Source organism: Diadema antillarum, unplaced genomic scaffold, assembly GCF_040938485.1.
Source record: "Diadema antillarum isolate AM-2024a unplaced genomic scaffold, OU_Dant_1.0 scf00000226, whole genome shotgun sequence".
Lineage (NCBI taxonomy): Eukaryota > Metazoa > Echinodermata > Echinoidea > Diadematoida > Diadematidae > Diadema > Diadema antillarum.
Window position 1 is genome coordinate 3,198,444 of NW_027271115.1, and position 17,959 is coordinate 3,216,402.

At 37.0% G+C, this 17,959-nt stretch overlaps 1 protein-coding gene across 2 annotated transcripts; it reads right to left on the minus strand.

Annotated features, from left to right (window-relative positions):
* Positions 1–780: 780 nt before the first annotated feature.
* Positions 781–15,108, minus strand: LOC139724716 (N-acetylglucosamine-1-phosphotransferase subunit gamma-like). 2 transcript variants are annotated; one of them, XM_071635837.1, is made up of 11 exons: positions 15,024–15,108; positions 12,390–12,447; positions 11,579–11,649; positions 11,196–11,250; positions 10,590–10,673; positions 9,730–9,823; positions 8,921–9,035; positions 8,108–8,190; positions 7,158–7,292; positions 6,341–6,410; positions 781–912 (listed from the first exon to the last, which is right to left on the minus strand). In XM_071635837.1, the coding sequence occupies exons 1-11, from the start codon at positions 15,085–15,087 to the stop codon at positions 857–859; spliced, it is 885 nt and encodes a 294-aa protein (XP_071491938.1). In that variant the 5' UTR covers positions 15,088–15,108; the 3' UTR covers positions 781–856. The 2 variants fall into 2 exon arrangements, with proteins under 2 accessions (XP_071491938.1, XP_071491939.1); XM_071635838.1 differs by lacking the exon at positions 781–912 and adding an exon at positions 3,760–3,970.
* Positions 15,109–17,959: the final 2,851 nt, after the last annotated feature.

Genomic DNA, 17,959 nt, shown 5'->3' on the forward strand with positions numbered 1-17,959 from the left:
ATATCTCAATAAAAGTAGTATTCTGTTTTTTCAATGGCTACACAGAATTGATAATACTCCACCTACAAAAAGAAGAAGAAAAATCTGTCTAGTTTGAAACAATGGTTCACAAATCCAACTGACTAGCAATGAATAAATAAGCCTCGAGTATGACTCTACAAACAACAACACCACTACCGAACCTTGCTGTAGATGATACAAATGTGTACATAATCAGAAATATTGAACAATTTGGAATGTTTGTGCTCAGAGTCAAGCAAATCGCTGGACTTGCCACATGAAGTCAACCAATCCTGCCAAGCTGCCACTGACCTCGTTGTCATGGAGACAGCAGTTTGCATTGGCCCAGCTTTGAAACAAACATCTACATGATATCTCCATGATTGTAGCATCACAGGCCCTCTCACAGGTGCACCAAAAATCTCAGATTGCCATAACGCTTTAAATGTGCCCTTGCTATTGTTAGACCAAGCTCCTGGGCAGGCCCCACTTACTGCTTGGCAAAGAAGAACTCACTGTCTCCAGTGCACCGTATGGTAAGGGTTATCGTCCTGGCATCCAAACGGTTCAAACATGGTACAGACACCAAAGCTATCCCAGTCTCCATTTCTGGTGTATCAGCTTCAAAACATGGCAGATGTCCTACACTGTGTCTGATGTTGCCTCATCATTAATTTGCTTAAAAACTTTAACACCACAAAGAGCTTTGTCTTTTCTTTTTTTTTTCCTAAGGTGAAGAATGCAACATAGTAACAATTTTTCTTTTCTTGGCTACAGTTGTGCAGGAGACAGTCAGAAGTTGCAATCGCAGAAGTTACATGTACATCACAGGTGATCACATGACCATCAGTTGGTGCTACATGTCATCATAAGCGTCATAATCGTGGTGGAAGTTCATGGACATGCCGTTGACTGTAGGAACAAGAATGAAGCAAGGATATAAGATGCATTTACTGGAGGAGTTTGGCATGCACGCTATACAAATGATTCACACCATAATTTACAGGGAATATGTTTGGAATGATAATTGTTGTAAGTCTGATTAAAGAACCACTTTACATTATCATTAAAACAGAGAGTGATACTGAGTGATAAATGACATGCACTGATATCTCATTATCAATCCGCATGAATTCCTTTAAATTACAAAGTGCTAATGTCAGACTCATTATTTACGATTCATTCTAACAGAGTATTTCATCTATTCTTGAAATGAACTATCACTGTCTATCTCACTGCAACATAATTATAGATAAGGGAGTCATAACCTGGTAATGCACTACAAAGTACAATGTAGGCATTCCAAAGAATCCACAGCACAACAAATAATACAGAATTACATTATCATACCAATACACAAAAATAAAATATATAATACTTAGTATACATGAGAACAACGGAAGGATATATACAGATATGTTTCCCTTGGTTGAATAAGATGATCCAACATGCCATGTGAATAGTGATTAATATGCTCATGCTGCCCTTTCATGTGTAAAAGTCTATAACAATGTATATGTATATTGCATTATAAAAACACATATTTTCCTCCTCATGCAACCATGCCTTTAAGTAGTAAATGTACATGTAGGTGAGTATGCATGCAGGGGCACTTTGTGAAATAAGGGTAGTTAAAAAGTGTGGACTATCCTTTCTATTAGCATAAGAAGAAGACAAGGACAAAAACAAATAAAATACATTGTACATGTATCACAAACACGACTGAGACATGAAAAAGGTTTTGAGAAGCGAGGCATGCAAGTACAATGTAGTCCCCATGGGCATGGCATGCAAACATGCTAGCATGCATGTACAGACACCAGAAACTATCTCAATCTTCGTCTCTGGTGAAGGATCAGCTTCAAAACATGGCAGATGTCACACGTCCCGTCTTGCTGCTGAAATCAAATGCTGCCTGATCATAGATTTGCTCCAAAACTTTGGCAACTCAGGTAGGCAAAACAGAATTTTTACAAGACACTCGAGTAGGGGATCAATTCCAGTAAACGGTATAGCAGTCAGATCCCTGCATGTTACAAAATCACTGTTCTGTTTGCTTTAGTAATCCCTGCCAATCTATGCGATATTTCATATGTATACAGCAAAAAGAAACCAGAACATGCAATAGCTGCACAATGCCTATTAGGCCAGGCCCCCCCCCCCCCAATTTAACCATGCTTTGTCAAATTTCTTCATCACTGATTTCAAATCAATTGAGATTCACACGTAGATTGACAGTAAAGTAGATAGGCCTGGGAAGCAGTCACCATTTTAAGTACCAGGTACTATAACAATGCTCTGTGTTGAAAAATCAAAATACTTTAAGAATCTATTCGGGTTTCTTTGATAAGTTAAAATTGTATATCTTCCTAAAATGCAAATATATATTACGCAAATGTCACATTATAACCCTAAATACATTGCTCGCTGATAATCTCCTATCCTATGCTATGCGGAGAAAAGTGCAGTTTGTTGTCAAATTGAGACCAGTTTTCCCCATATTTGATCTGAACATTTTGAGCACATTCTCGGACCTTTGCACATCTTGCATATGCTTGATCCATAAGTTTGCTTTTATTTTTCACCTGCATGCTACTTTACATCATGCTGGTCACATCTCAACCAGCACAATGGTTGCCACATCTTCAAATATCTGAAGTGGGTATAATGGTGATTGTTACAAAAAACCTCGCATGACATACGAACGAAAACAGACATAAAGGCACAAGATTCTATAATACTTCACATACATGTATAAGCACTATTGAATGCAATGGAATATGAGCATTTAAATCTAGTCTTTTCATTTATATACACAACAGTATTGTTGTAGTAACATTCACATTGCATTAAAAGAACAGAAAGAAAAGAGGCATCGTCAAATTATGACAAAAGAAATTACTGGAAGGAAAAGCAAAGGGAAATTTTACAGATCAGCATGCACTGAGAGAACAGAGATACTGCCTGTGCGGATGGAGGATAAGGAATTTTGAGCAGTGTTATACATAGCACACTGCTGCTGTTATAAGAGTCAGTCTGTTATGTGGTTAAAATAATGATACTGGAGAATTAATGATGCTCTTTTGATTCAACATTAGCTGTGTACCACATGACAACATGCCAAGTAGAAAATCATGTCTAGTTCCATGTCTCCCTTCTACAGAAGTAAATCATTTCAAGAATCTAGGCCATTTCTTATCCAAGAGAAAGGACTGTTTTTCACTGGTGCTTTTTTTTTTCTTTCTTTCTTCAAGGAATGAATTGTAACTGTTTGAATTCACTAGTTCTTAGTGTTTGTTATGCAATGCATTTTGGCATTCATTACACTCATGTGTAAAAGGACACTAGAAATTTAATTTCCATATGATATTTTCTTTCTTTTGCTTTTGTTTCCTTGAGGGAGGAGGAGGAGAAAGAAGAGTAGATGGGGAATGACTTTACAGAGGTGACATACTTACATCGCTTTCAAAAGAAAATGGTTCCAAAATTACGAAAACTCAACCACATGCATTTTTCATGCATGACTGCTCTTAACTGAATTCTATATCAAATTATGTCTGAGGAAGTAGCGATGGCAAATGTCAGTGAGTGTGCAAAAGTTTTGGTTTGATGAGATGGGGTAGGATCATGGGCAGAAGGTCGACCTCGCTTTAAAACTGAACGATTTTCTTCCCTGATATCTAAAGGGCAATTCTGAAGAAAATCCTGAAATAAGACTTTGTCTAGAGACTGAACATCAAACAACACCACGTCGTCAAAGTCTTGATTTATATCGTCTTGATTAATCAAGCTCAAATTTTTGAAGGTATACAGCAGAAATTTATGACAGCTGCTTCAGGGAAAGAAATCATTCAGTCTTGAAACTAAGACACAGCCATGCTACCCACGATGCAACAGTGCAGTCATTCACAGCGCCTTACGCTTTTTTATTTTGCAGGGGGGATGACACACACAGCGACTTTTCAGAGATCTATATACGAGAGAGAAATGGTATACCTTGTGTGACGGCACAGAAAAAGACTGCTCAACAGTGAATTTTATGACTAAAAATCTAAGAGACAGGGATAGAGTAAGATCAGAGGACGGATATATGAACATAGAAAGAGAGAGAGAGAGAGAGTTCGAGAGTTCAAGTGACCGTGAGAGACGCAACTTTCTGAATGAATCTGTTCAACTAGACAAAGTGTTGACACAACATATACAACCAGTCATTTGATGTTATGACAGTTCAACAGTGAAATTTTAGAGAAACTTAAATGATATGCGAACATGAATATGGGATACGACCTTAGATAACAGACGTATTATGCTAGTGTAAAGATGACATGTTATATGATATACAGAGAATCTGTTCTACCTAGCCCTTACGTTGTCTTCTTTAATGATTCACATGGCCCAAATTCATTTGAAAGGGTAATCAGATTTAAACAATCAAGGCTTCAATATGTTTGTTTTGTGCCCTTTTGCAGATTCATATGCTCAATTTCCAAGGAAATACACAGAGCTAGTATGTCAGAGAGTTAAGATCAAAGCTTAGAATCATAGGAAACACAACTGGACAATGCAAAATGTGACATTAGAGTCAAGCATGCAGTAATCAAACATTCAAGAGCAACAAGAACTGCTGGCTATCACAGTGTTATCATATATACGGTAACTAGTAATCTAGAGATATGTTTATGATTAGTAGAAAGATCTGTACCAGTAAAGGACTATCAATTCACTTTCAATTTTCAATTGTTTAAACTTTGCTACTTCTTTTTTTTTTTAATTAGATGAGCATCATGATGCATAATCCCAAGCTACAATTAGGAGATATTGGTACTAAATGATTGTACAAAGACAACAGTTCAGAGCCGACATAAGGCTTGTGATTGGTGCTAAATTCGAAGGGCATGTCATTAAATGAACACCAATTAAACAAGGTTTATAAAAGCACTTAATTCTCCATTCATACTGGTATAGTGCAAACACATCATTAAAACGTATTTGCACTACATGTCTGCTAAACAGTTATTGAGAACTTAAAGATCGGGGAATCTGGCTGCCAGTGTTGGCAAATGAGCAAACTTTGCCAAGACTTCGCACTCTCAAACTTTGCGATTTTTTGCCAGTGTGACCGCAGCTACTTGTCTTGTCTCTTACAGTGTTTGGGACTAAGATTCCTTCAGACAGTCTCAAAAGTATCCTACACTGAGATACACCAAGTAGCAAGAGGAAACTGTCAGTAAATACACATGCAATCAAAATATTTTGAGAAAGCAATATCCAAAAATATGTTTAAACCATAAATTTTGGAAAAGTGATGAGAACACCTTTCAAAGTGTGCTACTAATTGGTGTTTCACCAAAACAATGTCCGCCTCAAACGTAGCACCTTTCAAGCTCCCGAATGCAATGGTTGTCAGTATACATGTATTTCCAAATTATGAATGCAATTTGAAATAGCTTTTCTATATTATATATTCATATATCATGTATGAATAATCTATTCACATGAATGATGTCTCACTGGACAAAAATCCTGTTCAAAATGCATACTGCTAAAAGGGCTGCCAACCTCTATCAAAAAAATTGTGTACTTCTGCACAGAAAAAAAAACAACAACAACTGTGGGAAAAATTATATCATTTTGATTTTATTAAAATGGAAATATTACACACACTGCATACAGAATAATAGTTTAAAAAAAAAAAACCTTAAAACACACTTTACATTTACTTCTCTTTTTTCTAATGAGAGGCAAAATCATTTAACAGCCCCTATTGGCTTATTTCTAATGATTAGAAAATTAATTAAAAAGCACACACACACCATAATGTTCTTATTTCTATTGAGAAACACGCACACACACAAAAAACTATCACAAAGACAACTAGTTGGCAGCTATAAGGGTGGGGCTAATGCACTGAACTCTACTAGTGGATTGGGCGTACGTGCGCAGTGCACAGAAAGATGGCGTCTGCCATTTTGAGACTCCCACACCAAGAAGCGAGCATGCGCTGGCCCCGCTCACTTCTGTTTATGGTGTAGACCAGAGTATTATAGAAGCAGACGCAGCGAACTTTTGAAACGGAAATCACTGTGGTGGGAATTGGTCTCAAAATGGCTGCGGTGGCTTCATAAATGCGTGCCATTTAACAGTGATGCGGGCTGAGCTCATAATAGCCTATCAGCCACTAGTAGGTTGTCCTGCGCATATACGCCCGTTCAATACAGTAGGGTTCAGTGGGCTAAGGAGTTATCTAAGACACCATTCTAAAATTGTGTGAGTGAGAGATGGAGAGAGGAAAGCAAAAGAGAGGGTGAGAGAGTTAGGGTATTCTTCCATCAGGACTTACCTGGTTCATTGCGCCTGGAATCCAGCTCGGATTTTAATCTCTCCACTTCTGATTTCAGTTTAGTGTACTCCTAACAAATGATGACAAAATCAAATAGTGTGAATTTAATCAGCTATTGGCATGTTGGTACTCCCTCACAGTGTAAGAAGAATGAGTAAGTTTCCATAAAGTTTGGCTATTTGCAAAATTTCTCCATGGATATCAACTGAGTTTGACATCAATGCGTCATTTGTTATTGGGGATCATAAACATACCAACCTCTTCTTCAAACGTCTCTTGATATCTCCACATTCACTTATGTAATGTTTCACAGTATTGTACGTTTTGATTGGCACCAAAATTCCTGTCGTTTATTTTTCACTCATTGATCTAATGTCACTTCAATCCTTACCTTCTGTGCAATCTGTTTCTCATTGATGGCACTTTCATGAATTGCCGCAATAGATGCATGAATAAACAAATTTGAGGTTGAATCCACCAGCCTCTATTCAAGCACAGAATCGTAACAGAGGATGATTTCTGAAAGCCTTTAATATATGAGATATTAGGGTTGATGATGGTATATACCAAGAACCTCTAAACCTTTACAATACAAGGCAGTTGCATAAAAGGAACCTCACCACTAATCCCCAGACAAGCAGTGCTGTAGCATTTTTTCAAAAATCATATTTTGGGGTCATCCATTTCACCTCGTCATTTTCACAACTCCTAAGCTTGCTGGCTGAATGTTGTTTCCTTGCCTTTAAACACAATGTTTTGTGGACTCCCTGTTTTTTGGGTTTTTTTTCCCCACTACTGTAAAATGAGTAAGGGTCACCTCTTTGCACATGTCCAGCGAGGTGAAGTCATCGACACTGCGGTCAGTCTCCTGCTTGATTGGAATCGGCTTGACCTTCGGGTCTCTCACCAGGCCGGCTGATTCCAGGATCTTGTGCAGCATCTTGTCATAGCCCTTCACGAGCGTTAGAGGTATGGGGTGTTAGAGAAGAGGTAATCAATCAAGCATGTCAAATTAGAGTGAGATTCTTGAGTGAGACACTGCAAGGGAGTGGAGTTATACAACCAAGAAGGGGGGGGGGTGGTGGTGGTGTGGAAGGGGGTGTCTCCCCTACTACAAACATTCCCACATCCAAATCAGGGAGATTCCACACAGCAATCAGGGGGATATCTGTGTGGTACATGCATTTCAGTGGGAGAAAATAATTCCCAAATCAGGGAGATTTTATTATTCTCTTGTTCAGACATGAACAGATTTTGACATTTTCAGGGAGACTTCCTGCAGAATCAGGGAGATTTGGCAGCTCTGCAGTAGGGAACTTTGACAATCTATTTTACATTTTAAATGGTGAAATTTGGCGCATACTTTAGTCATGATTTCACGACATACATGGAGTGGGTGCGCCTGCAGGAAAATCAACAAACTTTGAGCTTGGGCACGTCGAATATCAGAGATTTTGGAGACTTTTTTTTTTTTACTTCTAACTTTAGGGGCTTAGCGCGAGAAATTGGTAATCAGAGGAAGACAGTTCTAATTGGGTAAATTACGTGAGTCTCGCACTGATTGGAGGAGTTTGCAGGCCTGCTATCATGACACCAGTTCAATCAACTCAACTAATTTCGATGAAAAGTCACAACGGCATTTTTAATTGTAGTTTCTTCTGGCTGGCCAGTAAATGACATCATTCTAAAAAAACCCAGAAAGTTTAGCATTGGAATTAAGACCCTGCCGTGACACACGGGTCGACCATGAACAATAGTTAGCATTACCTTCTTTGTGATCTCCTCTCTGTATAATCTTGATTCTAGAACATTCCACTCTTCCTGTAACTCTACACTCAGTATTGGATACACTGCGATGGATATAACAAGTCATAAAAGAGAAGATTGATACGAGGGCAGAGAGAAAACAATGAACAAAATGAATGAAAAAACATTGGTACATTAAAGGAGCTAACTAAAATGTCATTGTTTACTTTCATTACTGAAGAAAATCAGTAAATCTTTTTTAATTTTTTTTTTCCTATTCATTCTAATACATTTAATTTTCTTTATGGTGTCACTTTGGTACAACTGCTATTCATAATATCTATCCCTTCAATCTAGAAATGACAATTATATCATAACCGCAGTTGTCTGTAGCTGATGAGGAGATTTGAACTGACCATATGTTTTCAAAAATCTGAAGAAGCTATAGTGTCACAACAAATCGTCCCTGAAATGAAAAGATTTCTTATCTCAATTGGCATATATATTTCAAAAAACCTCCAAACTCAATTTTGATTTGAGCTTTGAAACATTACAAATCATTAATGTAATCCAAAACAATGTCTATACCCTATTTCACATCGACATTAACGTTACTTTGCAAAAATGTTGCAAAAATGAAAAAGTCTTTTGGCTCTCCTGAAAATACATGATTTTTTAGATACAAAGTGTCTTCACAACAGGGACTATATAGCATCTTAATTTACGGTGATGTGGACAAAATAATCATGCATAATTGCCATGTCAGAGCTACAATACACTCATATTGGTAATTTTTTCAGTTTCATGTAATGGAGCAATGGTTGCCATGGTTACCTAATAATGAGTGATTATGGCAAACAAGCGGCGATTTGAAGATCATCAGATATTCACACGTATGAGGCTCTCCAACACTGGCTATTTCATGCTTAGTACCACACTTTAGCTGTACCTATGGGGGGTCAAAGTTCAAGAAAGGATAGAGGTCAGGAGGGTGGAGAGAGAAAGGATATAAATGATACATTTATGTTTGAAGATTTTAAAGGTGGGATAAGACTGAGAGAGGCTTGTAATCACAAAAGAATTTCATTCACTGGAAGGTTACGATATTACATCCATTCTGTGATTGCAAAAACAATTATGATGAGCGCAGATGCCCCATTCTTGTGGTTTTTTTAATAAATAATCAAGCTGGGTAGACAGTTTTCACTGATGCATATTACATGTTTCATATGGATATCATGATGAATTGAACGATGTACGTCTGGCAAATACAGAGTAGCAAGCTATTGCTGCAAGCGAATGCTATTCTGAAGACTGAACACTGACATTTACCTGAAAAAAAAATAAACCAAACATGATGTATACACAAGTCATGAACTTTCCACGAAATTTGAAATTGGTCATCAATATTTGCAAGCATGACTACAGAAAATACTCTGAAGATGAATATACAACAAAAAAAAAATCCCTTTCTCTTTAAGGTTTTAATTCAGACAGATATTTGATTATCATATCTATTTTTATATTTACTTTCTCATAAGAACTGAAAGTGAATGACAGAAATGATTTGATTAGCATGCAGCAGAGAAACTGAAAAGCTGCACCCTTTTATGGGCAATATAAGAACAGAGATTCATACTCACAGTTACTTGTCTATTTTTTTGCCCACACTCGTCTCCATTTCTGAAGATCATCGATTGGAATGTGTTGTTGGCAACACCCCACTCTTCATATATTCTGTGAGTGCAACAAGAGATGACGAACACCATGGCATTAGACACATTTGCAAATTTGCATTTCTAGTCTTACTGGTCACTATAGACTCTTTATACTTTTTAATCTGGGCAATCTCCAAAATGTTTTAATCTGCCCTCTCTATCCTGTCCCATTTTAAAATAGTCTTGGAAACGATGTCAAAAATCAAATGTGAGGGCAACATGATCCCTAATCAGACAGAAAAAAATAAAAGTACTATAATTGCAGCATTATTTGTCCCAAAAACACCAATCACATCACTTGACTATTTACCCTGTCCAACATATAATTTACATCTTTTAGGCTTTACTTTACTGACAGGAACTGGTTTGTTTACTTATTTAATCATATTTTTTCTTTCTTTCTTTTTAGGAGGGGGTGAGAAGTCATAGGGAAAAAGCCTAGTTCTGAGAATTTTGTCATTGATGACATATAACATTTAGTTTGCTTGGAACAATGTAATGTGACTGCAATGCTCCATATGTCTTTTGTGTTGCATTACATTTGAATGCAACGAATGGCAGCTTTGTACATCCTAGAATCACTTCAGGGAAATTTATGATTAAAGAATCATAGGAATTGGCTCTTCAATGTGAAAGTTTTTTATAGTGTCTGATGACACAATAAAGATAAAAGCAAAACCTCTTATGTGTCATAGGTATTATTTTGCTGTACAGAGATATTACACCACGAGAGAATAAGAGTATTTACACATTTAAATAACAATGATGTCAAGGCACTTTCTTACCCTAGAATTCCACTGTATGGGTTCCATCTTAAGCTCTGCTCATGTTGTGTGACATTTTGAAATGGACAAAGCTCATACTTGTAACTGTCGTGTAAGCAAAGAGAATCACACCAATCTGACATTAGTAAGGAAAAACTGTGTAAAAGTGTCAATACCAGCTACAAGACTTTTTTTTTAAAAATCACAGACTAATACAGCAAAAACTGGTCATATGAATAAATTTCTTACTCATAAAACTGGCATAAGTCAAATACAATTTACAATTATGTTGACGACCAAAAACTTCTGGGAATTTGTCTACATCCAAGATAAAACACACCAAGAGTTGTGTTAAGTGCAGATGAAGACACTGCAGTGTAGCTCAAAGAATAATATTAACACAAATAACACAATATCAAATACTCCAAAGGTTGCAAATAACTATGACAGACTTAAATGTGCATTTGCTTTGTCTTAAGATATTTCAAGATTCTTGCAAATGTTCTTTCTACAGCACACTGTAATTAGTTGGCTCTGCTAAAATGGACAAGGTCTTTTCAATCTCATTGTTCATCATATTGGTGTTTGGATGTATGTGAAGAAAAGAAAAGGGGCGATTTTACTCACTTTGCTTCTACCTTTGAAAAACACCTTCCAAGTAGGCGCCGTAAATGAGGAGGACCTGCAGTGGAATGTATAAAACATAAGTATGTTAGTTCAAAGGTCACATAACACTGACAGTTGAGGTCATGTTATATTGAGCTCACAAGAAAATCTGTAATAGTGCATGTTAGTATGCACAGGATATCAACATTTCAACAGTCATTTTGCAACATCACAGGTTAATGATTAGCGACATTATCAATGAAAATAAACCTTCTTACTCCATGGCATCATTTTATTTCCACAAAAGAATAATACGTGCTGAAATGTTACACTTGCTAACCATGTTGCAAACCACCACTGATGGTGAATACATACAGTATGTGGTGGAAATTTATTCATCTTACCTGAAAAATTGGATGCTTGGACTTTTGGGACAAGAACTTTTGGCTGTGATGGAGCATTCCACTGCTGATTTCTGCACGTACAATAAAATCAAATAAAATGGTTTAATCCAGAGTATGCAATGTAAATGCTTAGAATGTGAAGTGCAATAATGTTAAAGATGGCTAAACATACAAGTAAGTTAGCAACAAATGTACAGTATTAGCAAACAACAGCAAACATCAAAGGAGAACTTTCAGCATAAAAACAAATTTATCTGTCATCCCTATTCATTACCTACATATTCAAATCTTAATCTGTCCCAATGGCATACTTCATACACTTCCCCGTTGTTGGTATTTACATTGGCATTCAATAATGAATATATTCCATGGTTTGTATCAAACAATACTGTACATTAATTCTCCTTACTATTGTAATATTTTTCTCCTACACTGAAAAGAAGCAAAAAGGATCTTCAAGGGACTGTACAGTACTGGCTGAGGTGAGGATTCAGCTTGTAATGTTTTGCAAGTTATTTAGAAAATACTCTAAGAAATGTACAAGAGCATACAATTCTACGGGAAATCAATAATTTATTTGATGAAAATCGGTTTGAAATGACTGAGATATCCAAAAACAAGGTAAAACAAAGAGATCCTAATAAAGGTCATGGCCTGTCAATTTTATTAGGATCGTTAGGTCTCAACCAACACTATGCAATGCCTTTAACATTCTACTTGTACATCAATGCATTCAGAAAGTGCAAACATGAGAATTTGACAAACACTTTGGAGGTAAAAACTTCACAAAGAGCAAATCTACTCATCTCACCCAAGATTAATTGGCTCCTCAACAAGTCTCATGCGAATCTCTTCACTGAAAACTGCACCTGCACAGAGTAAAAGAGTCATATTTTATGCATTAAAATTACATATATGTACAAACAAAATGTCTACTACACGGGATCTTGAGCAATAAAAGTTTGCACACAAATTTCCATGTCCTGAACTATATACTGTAAAAGAGAATTCAGCTCAACAAACATGCTATTTTAGAATGAAAGCAATGGCATGAGGCATGCGCAAAGGACAGGAAAATATCTAGTACGGTAATGGACCAAGAAGAAGTGACGACTGAGTGAGAGATTACAACAGCTGTGTCTGGTGTTGTATTCAACATCATGCTTGAGATTAGCTTTAAATAAACGGAATAAATTTGCACAAACAGAATGGTAGAAATTCCATTCACATCAGACCTAGCAAAGAAAGTTAGAATGGAAGATTATGAAGGTTTCACAGGTTTTAAAAATATTGTAGTAATAATGGTCACCACAAATCACAGATCTGTATCTGCAAATTGATATGAGATAACATCGAATCAAAATTCTGCCATATAATACAATATCATGAAAACAGTGGCCTTGGTATTGGTTCTTCTATAAGGATGTGTAAATTAATTCATTAAAGAACGTAATCCTGGCCATGCTGCTTTGTAATACGGGTAAATATTCAGTGGACGACTAGAAATTGGTGTTCTAGACCCTTCTTGGCCCTTTTTAATGGTAACAACAAGAGAAGTGATTAACTAAGAGTTTGAGGAGTAAATAGTGGTGAAACTATCTAATCTGGAGCTTGCTAGTTAGCTAGCTCAGCTCAGTCAGGTGTTACTGCCATGGTGTAGACTCTAGTCTACAAGTGTACATGATCACATCTTCCTCGGCACCTCGTCGAATGGTCTGGTCTCAGCCAAGGCCAGGACTCGGCTCACATCACCACACACGCACACAGGCTATATTTTATTTAAATTATCAGCACCCACACATCGAGGTACCACCTCCTGTGTCAAGGTTTGACCGTGCGCGCAAAAGCATAGATTTCTACTTACATGTATGTAGCGGGTGGTCAAAATTTGGACAGCGTTGTGGTCGAATCATGGGAGGCTAGCGTTATCATAAAAATTACAATTTGCACATGCACATCCAAATTTCTGTCCTTGCAGTGTTGCACTGCACTGCTTGGCAGCTATTTACATAATGTGCAATGATGGGAAAGAGTTCCTTTATGCCCCCCCCCCCCCACTAGTTTGCACAAAATAGATAGGTTGCTGTTTTGTTTTTTTTTTTTGCTGATGGTGGACTAAATAAAGGTTATGGGAAGTCTTCCCATAAATGGCATAACCTTTATTTAGTTTATTATTGGTAGAAAGGAATAGTAACGTTAGTTTGTTTGTTTTGTGCAGGTTGGTGCCTATATTGGTGGGGGGACATGATAAGGAACTCTTTCCCAATGATGAGATGCCATCATCATGATCATCATTGCACATATGTTAGCATACCAGTTACACTTACAGTAAACTCGAATACATTTTTTTTTTTTTTTCATTTACAGATACAAAGCAGATACACGTCCACACACGTACAGTACAACAACATTAACAGTCATAACACAGTAGCCTACACAGCACAGGCACTGCCACTGCACTGTGTGACTGGTAGTGCCATAGCCCCGGAGACCCGCCGCTCTGCGGCGGGGTCCTGGCGGCTACCCCGCAGTTTCGTTCAAGTGAGAATCACGATCAACTCCCTATTGCCACATATACGGCAACTTCACATATAAACCATGGCTAAATGTCCATCATAAACACAGTGACAATATGAAATGAAATATACACTACCCCATTGCCTGGTCCTTCTCACCAATTTATCTGGAAACTGCATAATTTTCCATATTTTTTAGGAGTAGGCGGTCTGCCCTAGTGGAGAGCTTTGCTGCTATTTTGAACGTGTATATCCATCAGTACGCATCTACGCATGCGTAAACAATGACGTCAACGTTACAGACGCAAAAGGATATGAATAATGCATCATCGCACGGTGAATATGCATCATGTAGCGAGTAATACAGCTGTCAATGCACTGCACTGAATGCATTGTGTGCGCATGTGCAAGTGATTGTGAGTTTTAGTGAGCATCGGTGAGCTGAAGATATTTGCCTTATAAGACAGCATTTTCTGCATCATAAGCAATGAAATGCATCAAACAGTCGCCGATGTGAATCATTTAGGTTTACGTCTAGTCGACCCATGTAAGTATTCCCAGTAGTTTTTGTTGAAAAATTAAGGAAATACAGCGCCGGAACGGCACCCGTTTGGTACAACATTAAAATATCGATGCCAAAACGGCGCAGCCCCAACACTGTACGTTGTACGTTGGGGCTGCTGGTCGCAGTTAGTAGTGCCAGTGCCTGCAGTGGTACGGATCATGAAACTGAGCTGTTCTGACCCAGCATACTTTCTTAGGTATGGGACCATTATCATAACACGACAGTACACGTCAACGCGCGTGGATATACTCTTCCACCAGTCTTACAGAAATGTCTTTTGCATCGCAGTATCACACGATAAAACTATGTTCAGAAGGTAAAATACAGGCTTTTAGCAACATAATGACCTCTCTATTCCACATACCATCATCAAACAGGAATATAATTTGTAGGAAGACAGCAGTAATTAGATGCCAGGACGCAGCCATGTTGGAGTTGATGTCGTGTCGCGTCCGGTGGTCGCGTCCGATCCGTACTACTAGTATACTGTATGTACTCCGCATTCTAACTAACATGCGCATCCGGCGGCCGGCCGCGCCGCGCCGTACAGCCAGCCGTAAGTACCGTACCGTGCCGTAATGGGCTGACAATTGTGCAGTACGAATTCAACAACCTTCGAATATTTTTGAGCCGTTCAGTGCTAAAAATTAATCCTGTTTTTTTCTTTTGCTCGATTTTTCAATAATATTAGTTTCTGGTCGTAGTATTGGTTGAGGTAAGAATTCAGCTTTCAACTTTTTGCGAGATACTTAGAAACCACTGTGTATGAAATATTAAAAAAGCATACAATTTTAAGAGGAATAACATTCTAAGTTTATTTGATGAAAATCTGTTTTGAAATGGCTGAGATATCCAATGACAAACAAAGTAAAACATGGTGGGTCCCCGCATTACACCTTTCACATGTATTAGCATTGCTTTGTTTTGGATATCTCAACCAGTTTAAAACCGATTTTCATCAAATATGCACCTAAATTTTGCGTTCTTCTTCGAATTATTTTTTCATATTTCATAAGAGGTTTCTCCTTATCTAGATGATTATAATAACAATAATAATAATAATAATAATAATAATAATAATAATAATAATAATAATAATAATAATAATAATAATCTTTAAAAAAACTGGAAACCTCAAGCCCCATCCCAACCAAAAACTGTACCATCCCTAATATAAAGGATCATTCCCCTGTATTCTAAAGAGGAAAGTCAAGTGCTCTTTCGTTAAGCCCTAAATAGGTTTGGGGCTGGGGCCCGGAGAGGGAGGTACTATTGACCCTTGGCCAACTCCCCTCCCCCTTCCCGGCCTCACACACATTCTGAACGCACGTTCCGTTGCCCCTGACGTTCATACAAATATTTTTTTTTTTTTCTCTCTGGGTCATATGTACAAAATCAAACCATTATAAAGTGCCGAGTGCCTACTTGCTCATTTTGATTAAGAAAACAAAAAATTTGTTGTTTTTTTTCCACTTTAGTCATCCGATGCAACTACATACGAGGAAGTGATATAGCTTTTCGTTCACCTTTGTCAATTTTCTGGTGCCAGTCAGTGTCGATGTACTTATAATCGTTGCAAAAAAAAAAAAAAAAAAAAAAAAAAGTCATTGAGAGTAATCTTTACTCCGCATGCTCATACTGATAATTTGTTTTGTGATAATAAATTAATATTTCAGTTGGGTCAATTTATCTTTTAAATACAATAATAGATATTTACCACAAATATTTGATCAAATCTTTCGTCGCAATGACGCGGTACACAATATTATCCTACTCGACGTTCCAGAGAATAATAATCAATTTAATATTTACCATTACTACGAACAATTCTCGCCCAAAGTATACATTCGTCTTCACTGGCCCGAGGTTCTGGAACAGCTTTGACAACACTCTAAAAGATGCTCTGACTTTTCCTTCTTTTAAATCAAAACTTGAAAAATTCTTTTGTCATCCTCACAAAAACAAACAAATAAATTTTTAAAAATGTTTTTTTGGGGTCATTTTCATAAAAATAAACAAATAAATAAATGATAAGTATTTTTTAAGGGACTGTACAGCATATACTGGTTGAGGTGAGGATTCTGCTGGGGCCTGTCTTATAAAGACTTGCGATAGAAATCAATCATAAGTTTTGTGTGTGCTGCAATGCAAGTTGCGATTGATTTGGGGACTTGTGATTGATTTGAAGGCTTTATAAGACGGGGCCCAGGTTTATAACATTCCTATAAGTGTGATAATGAAAAACTTCTTGTGAAATATGGAAGAGCATGTAATTTTAAGAAGGATTCAACGTTTAGTTGATGAAAATTGGTTTTCAAATGGCTGAGATATCCAAAAAAGTGATAATAATAAAAGGCGACAGGCCACGACTTTTATTAGGATCTCTTTGTTTCACCTTGTTTTTGGATATCTCAGCCATTTCAAAACCGATTTTTCATCAAATAAAATTTTGATTCCCCTTAGAATTGCATGCTTTTTGACATCCTATTCTCATATTATAGAGTGGTTTCTGAATATCTCGCAAAACATTAAAAGCTATAAATCCTCACCTCAACCAGAACTGTATAATAGTCCCTTTAAAATATTAAGAGTTTGTGTTTTATTATTATAAGCCAAATTTGTATAGAATTTCAAATTCTTACTCATGCCTTGGTGACCTTTTCAGAAAACTGAATTGTAGACATTTGTTTTTGTTTCTCTCCCTTTCTTTGTTATGCCTATCTTTATATATAGTTTGTTTTCCTGCCTGTTCCGTCCCTGCTTTCGTTCTTGTCTTTGTCATAGTCCTTTCTTTCTGTTCAGTGTCTCGCCTGACGTCATGATATCAAAATTTTCTTACGTGGAGTCCTTGACAGATTTTGAGATGCCCTCATCTCTTTCTAGAGTAATTCAAAAATTTTACAAGCTATGCTTTTCTTGTGAATTTCTCTTTTCCATAGAGAGTTACAAAATAAGATGCTTACTTATTTATTTATCTAAAAACCAAAGTTGATATTATCTTGATATTGTACACATGTTTTGTTGAAACTTATGTGATTCAAAGTTCCTTGAAATATCATGTACTCATGTTTACAAGCGTTATGAGTATTGCTTAGTATTACTCTATATGGAAATAAAATCATTTGAACTGAATTGAATTGAATTGAATGTATAAGCCCGTTATGTCCGGTTTGTTTCTTCAGAAAAGAAGCACGCACCCCAAAATGTGCGTTTTCTTCCCCCGATGATGATAAGTAAGATTTGATAACGCAACCGATGCGATGTTCGTATACCATGTAGGTGTGAAGATAAGGATCATGC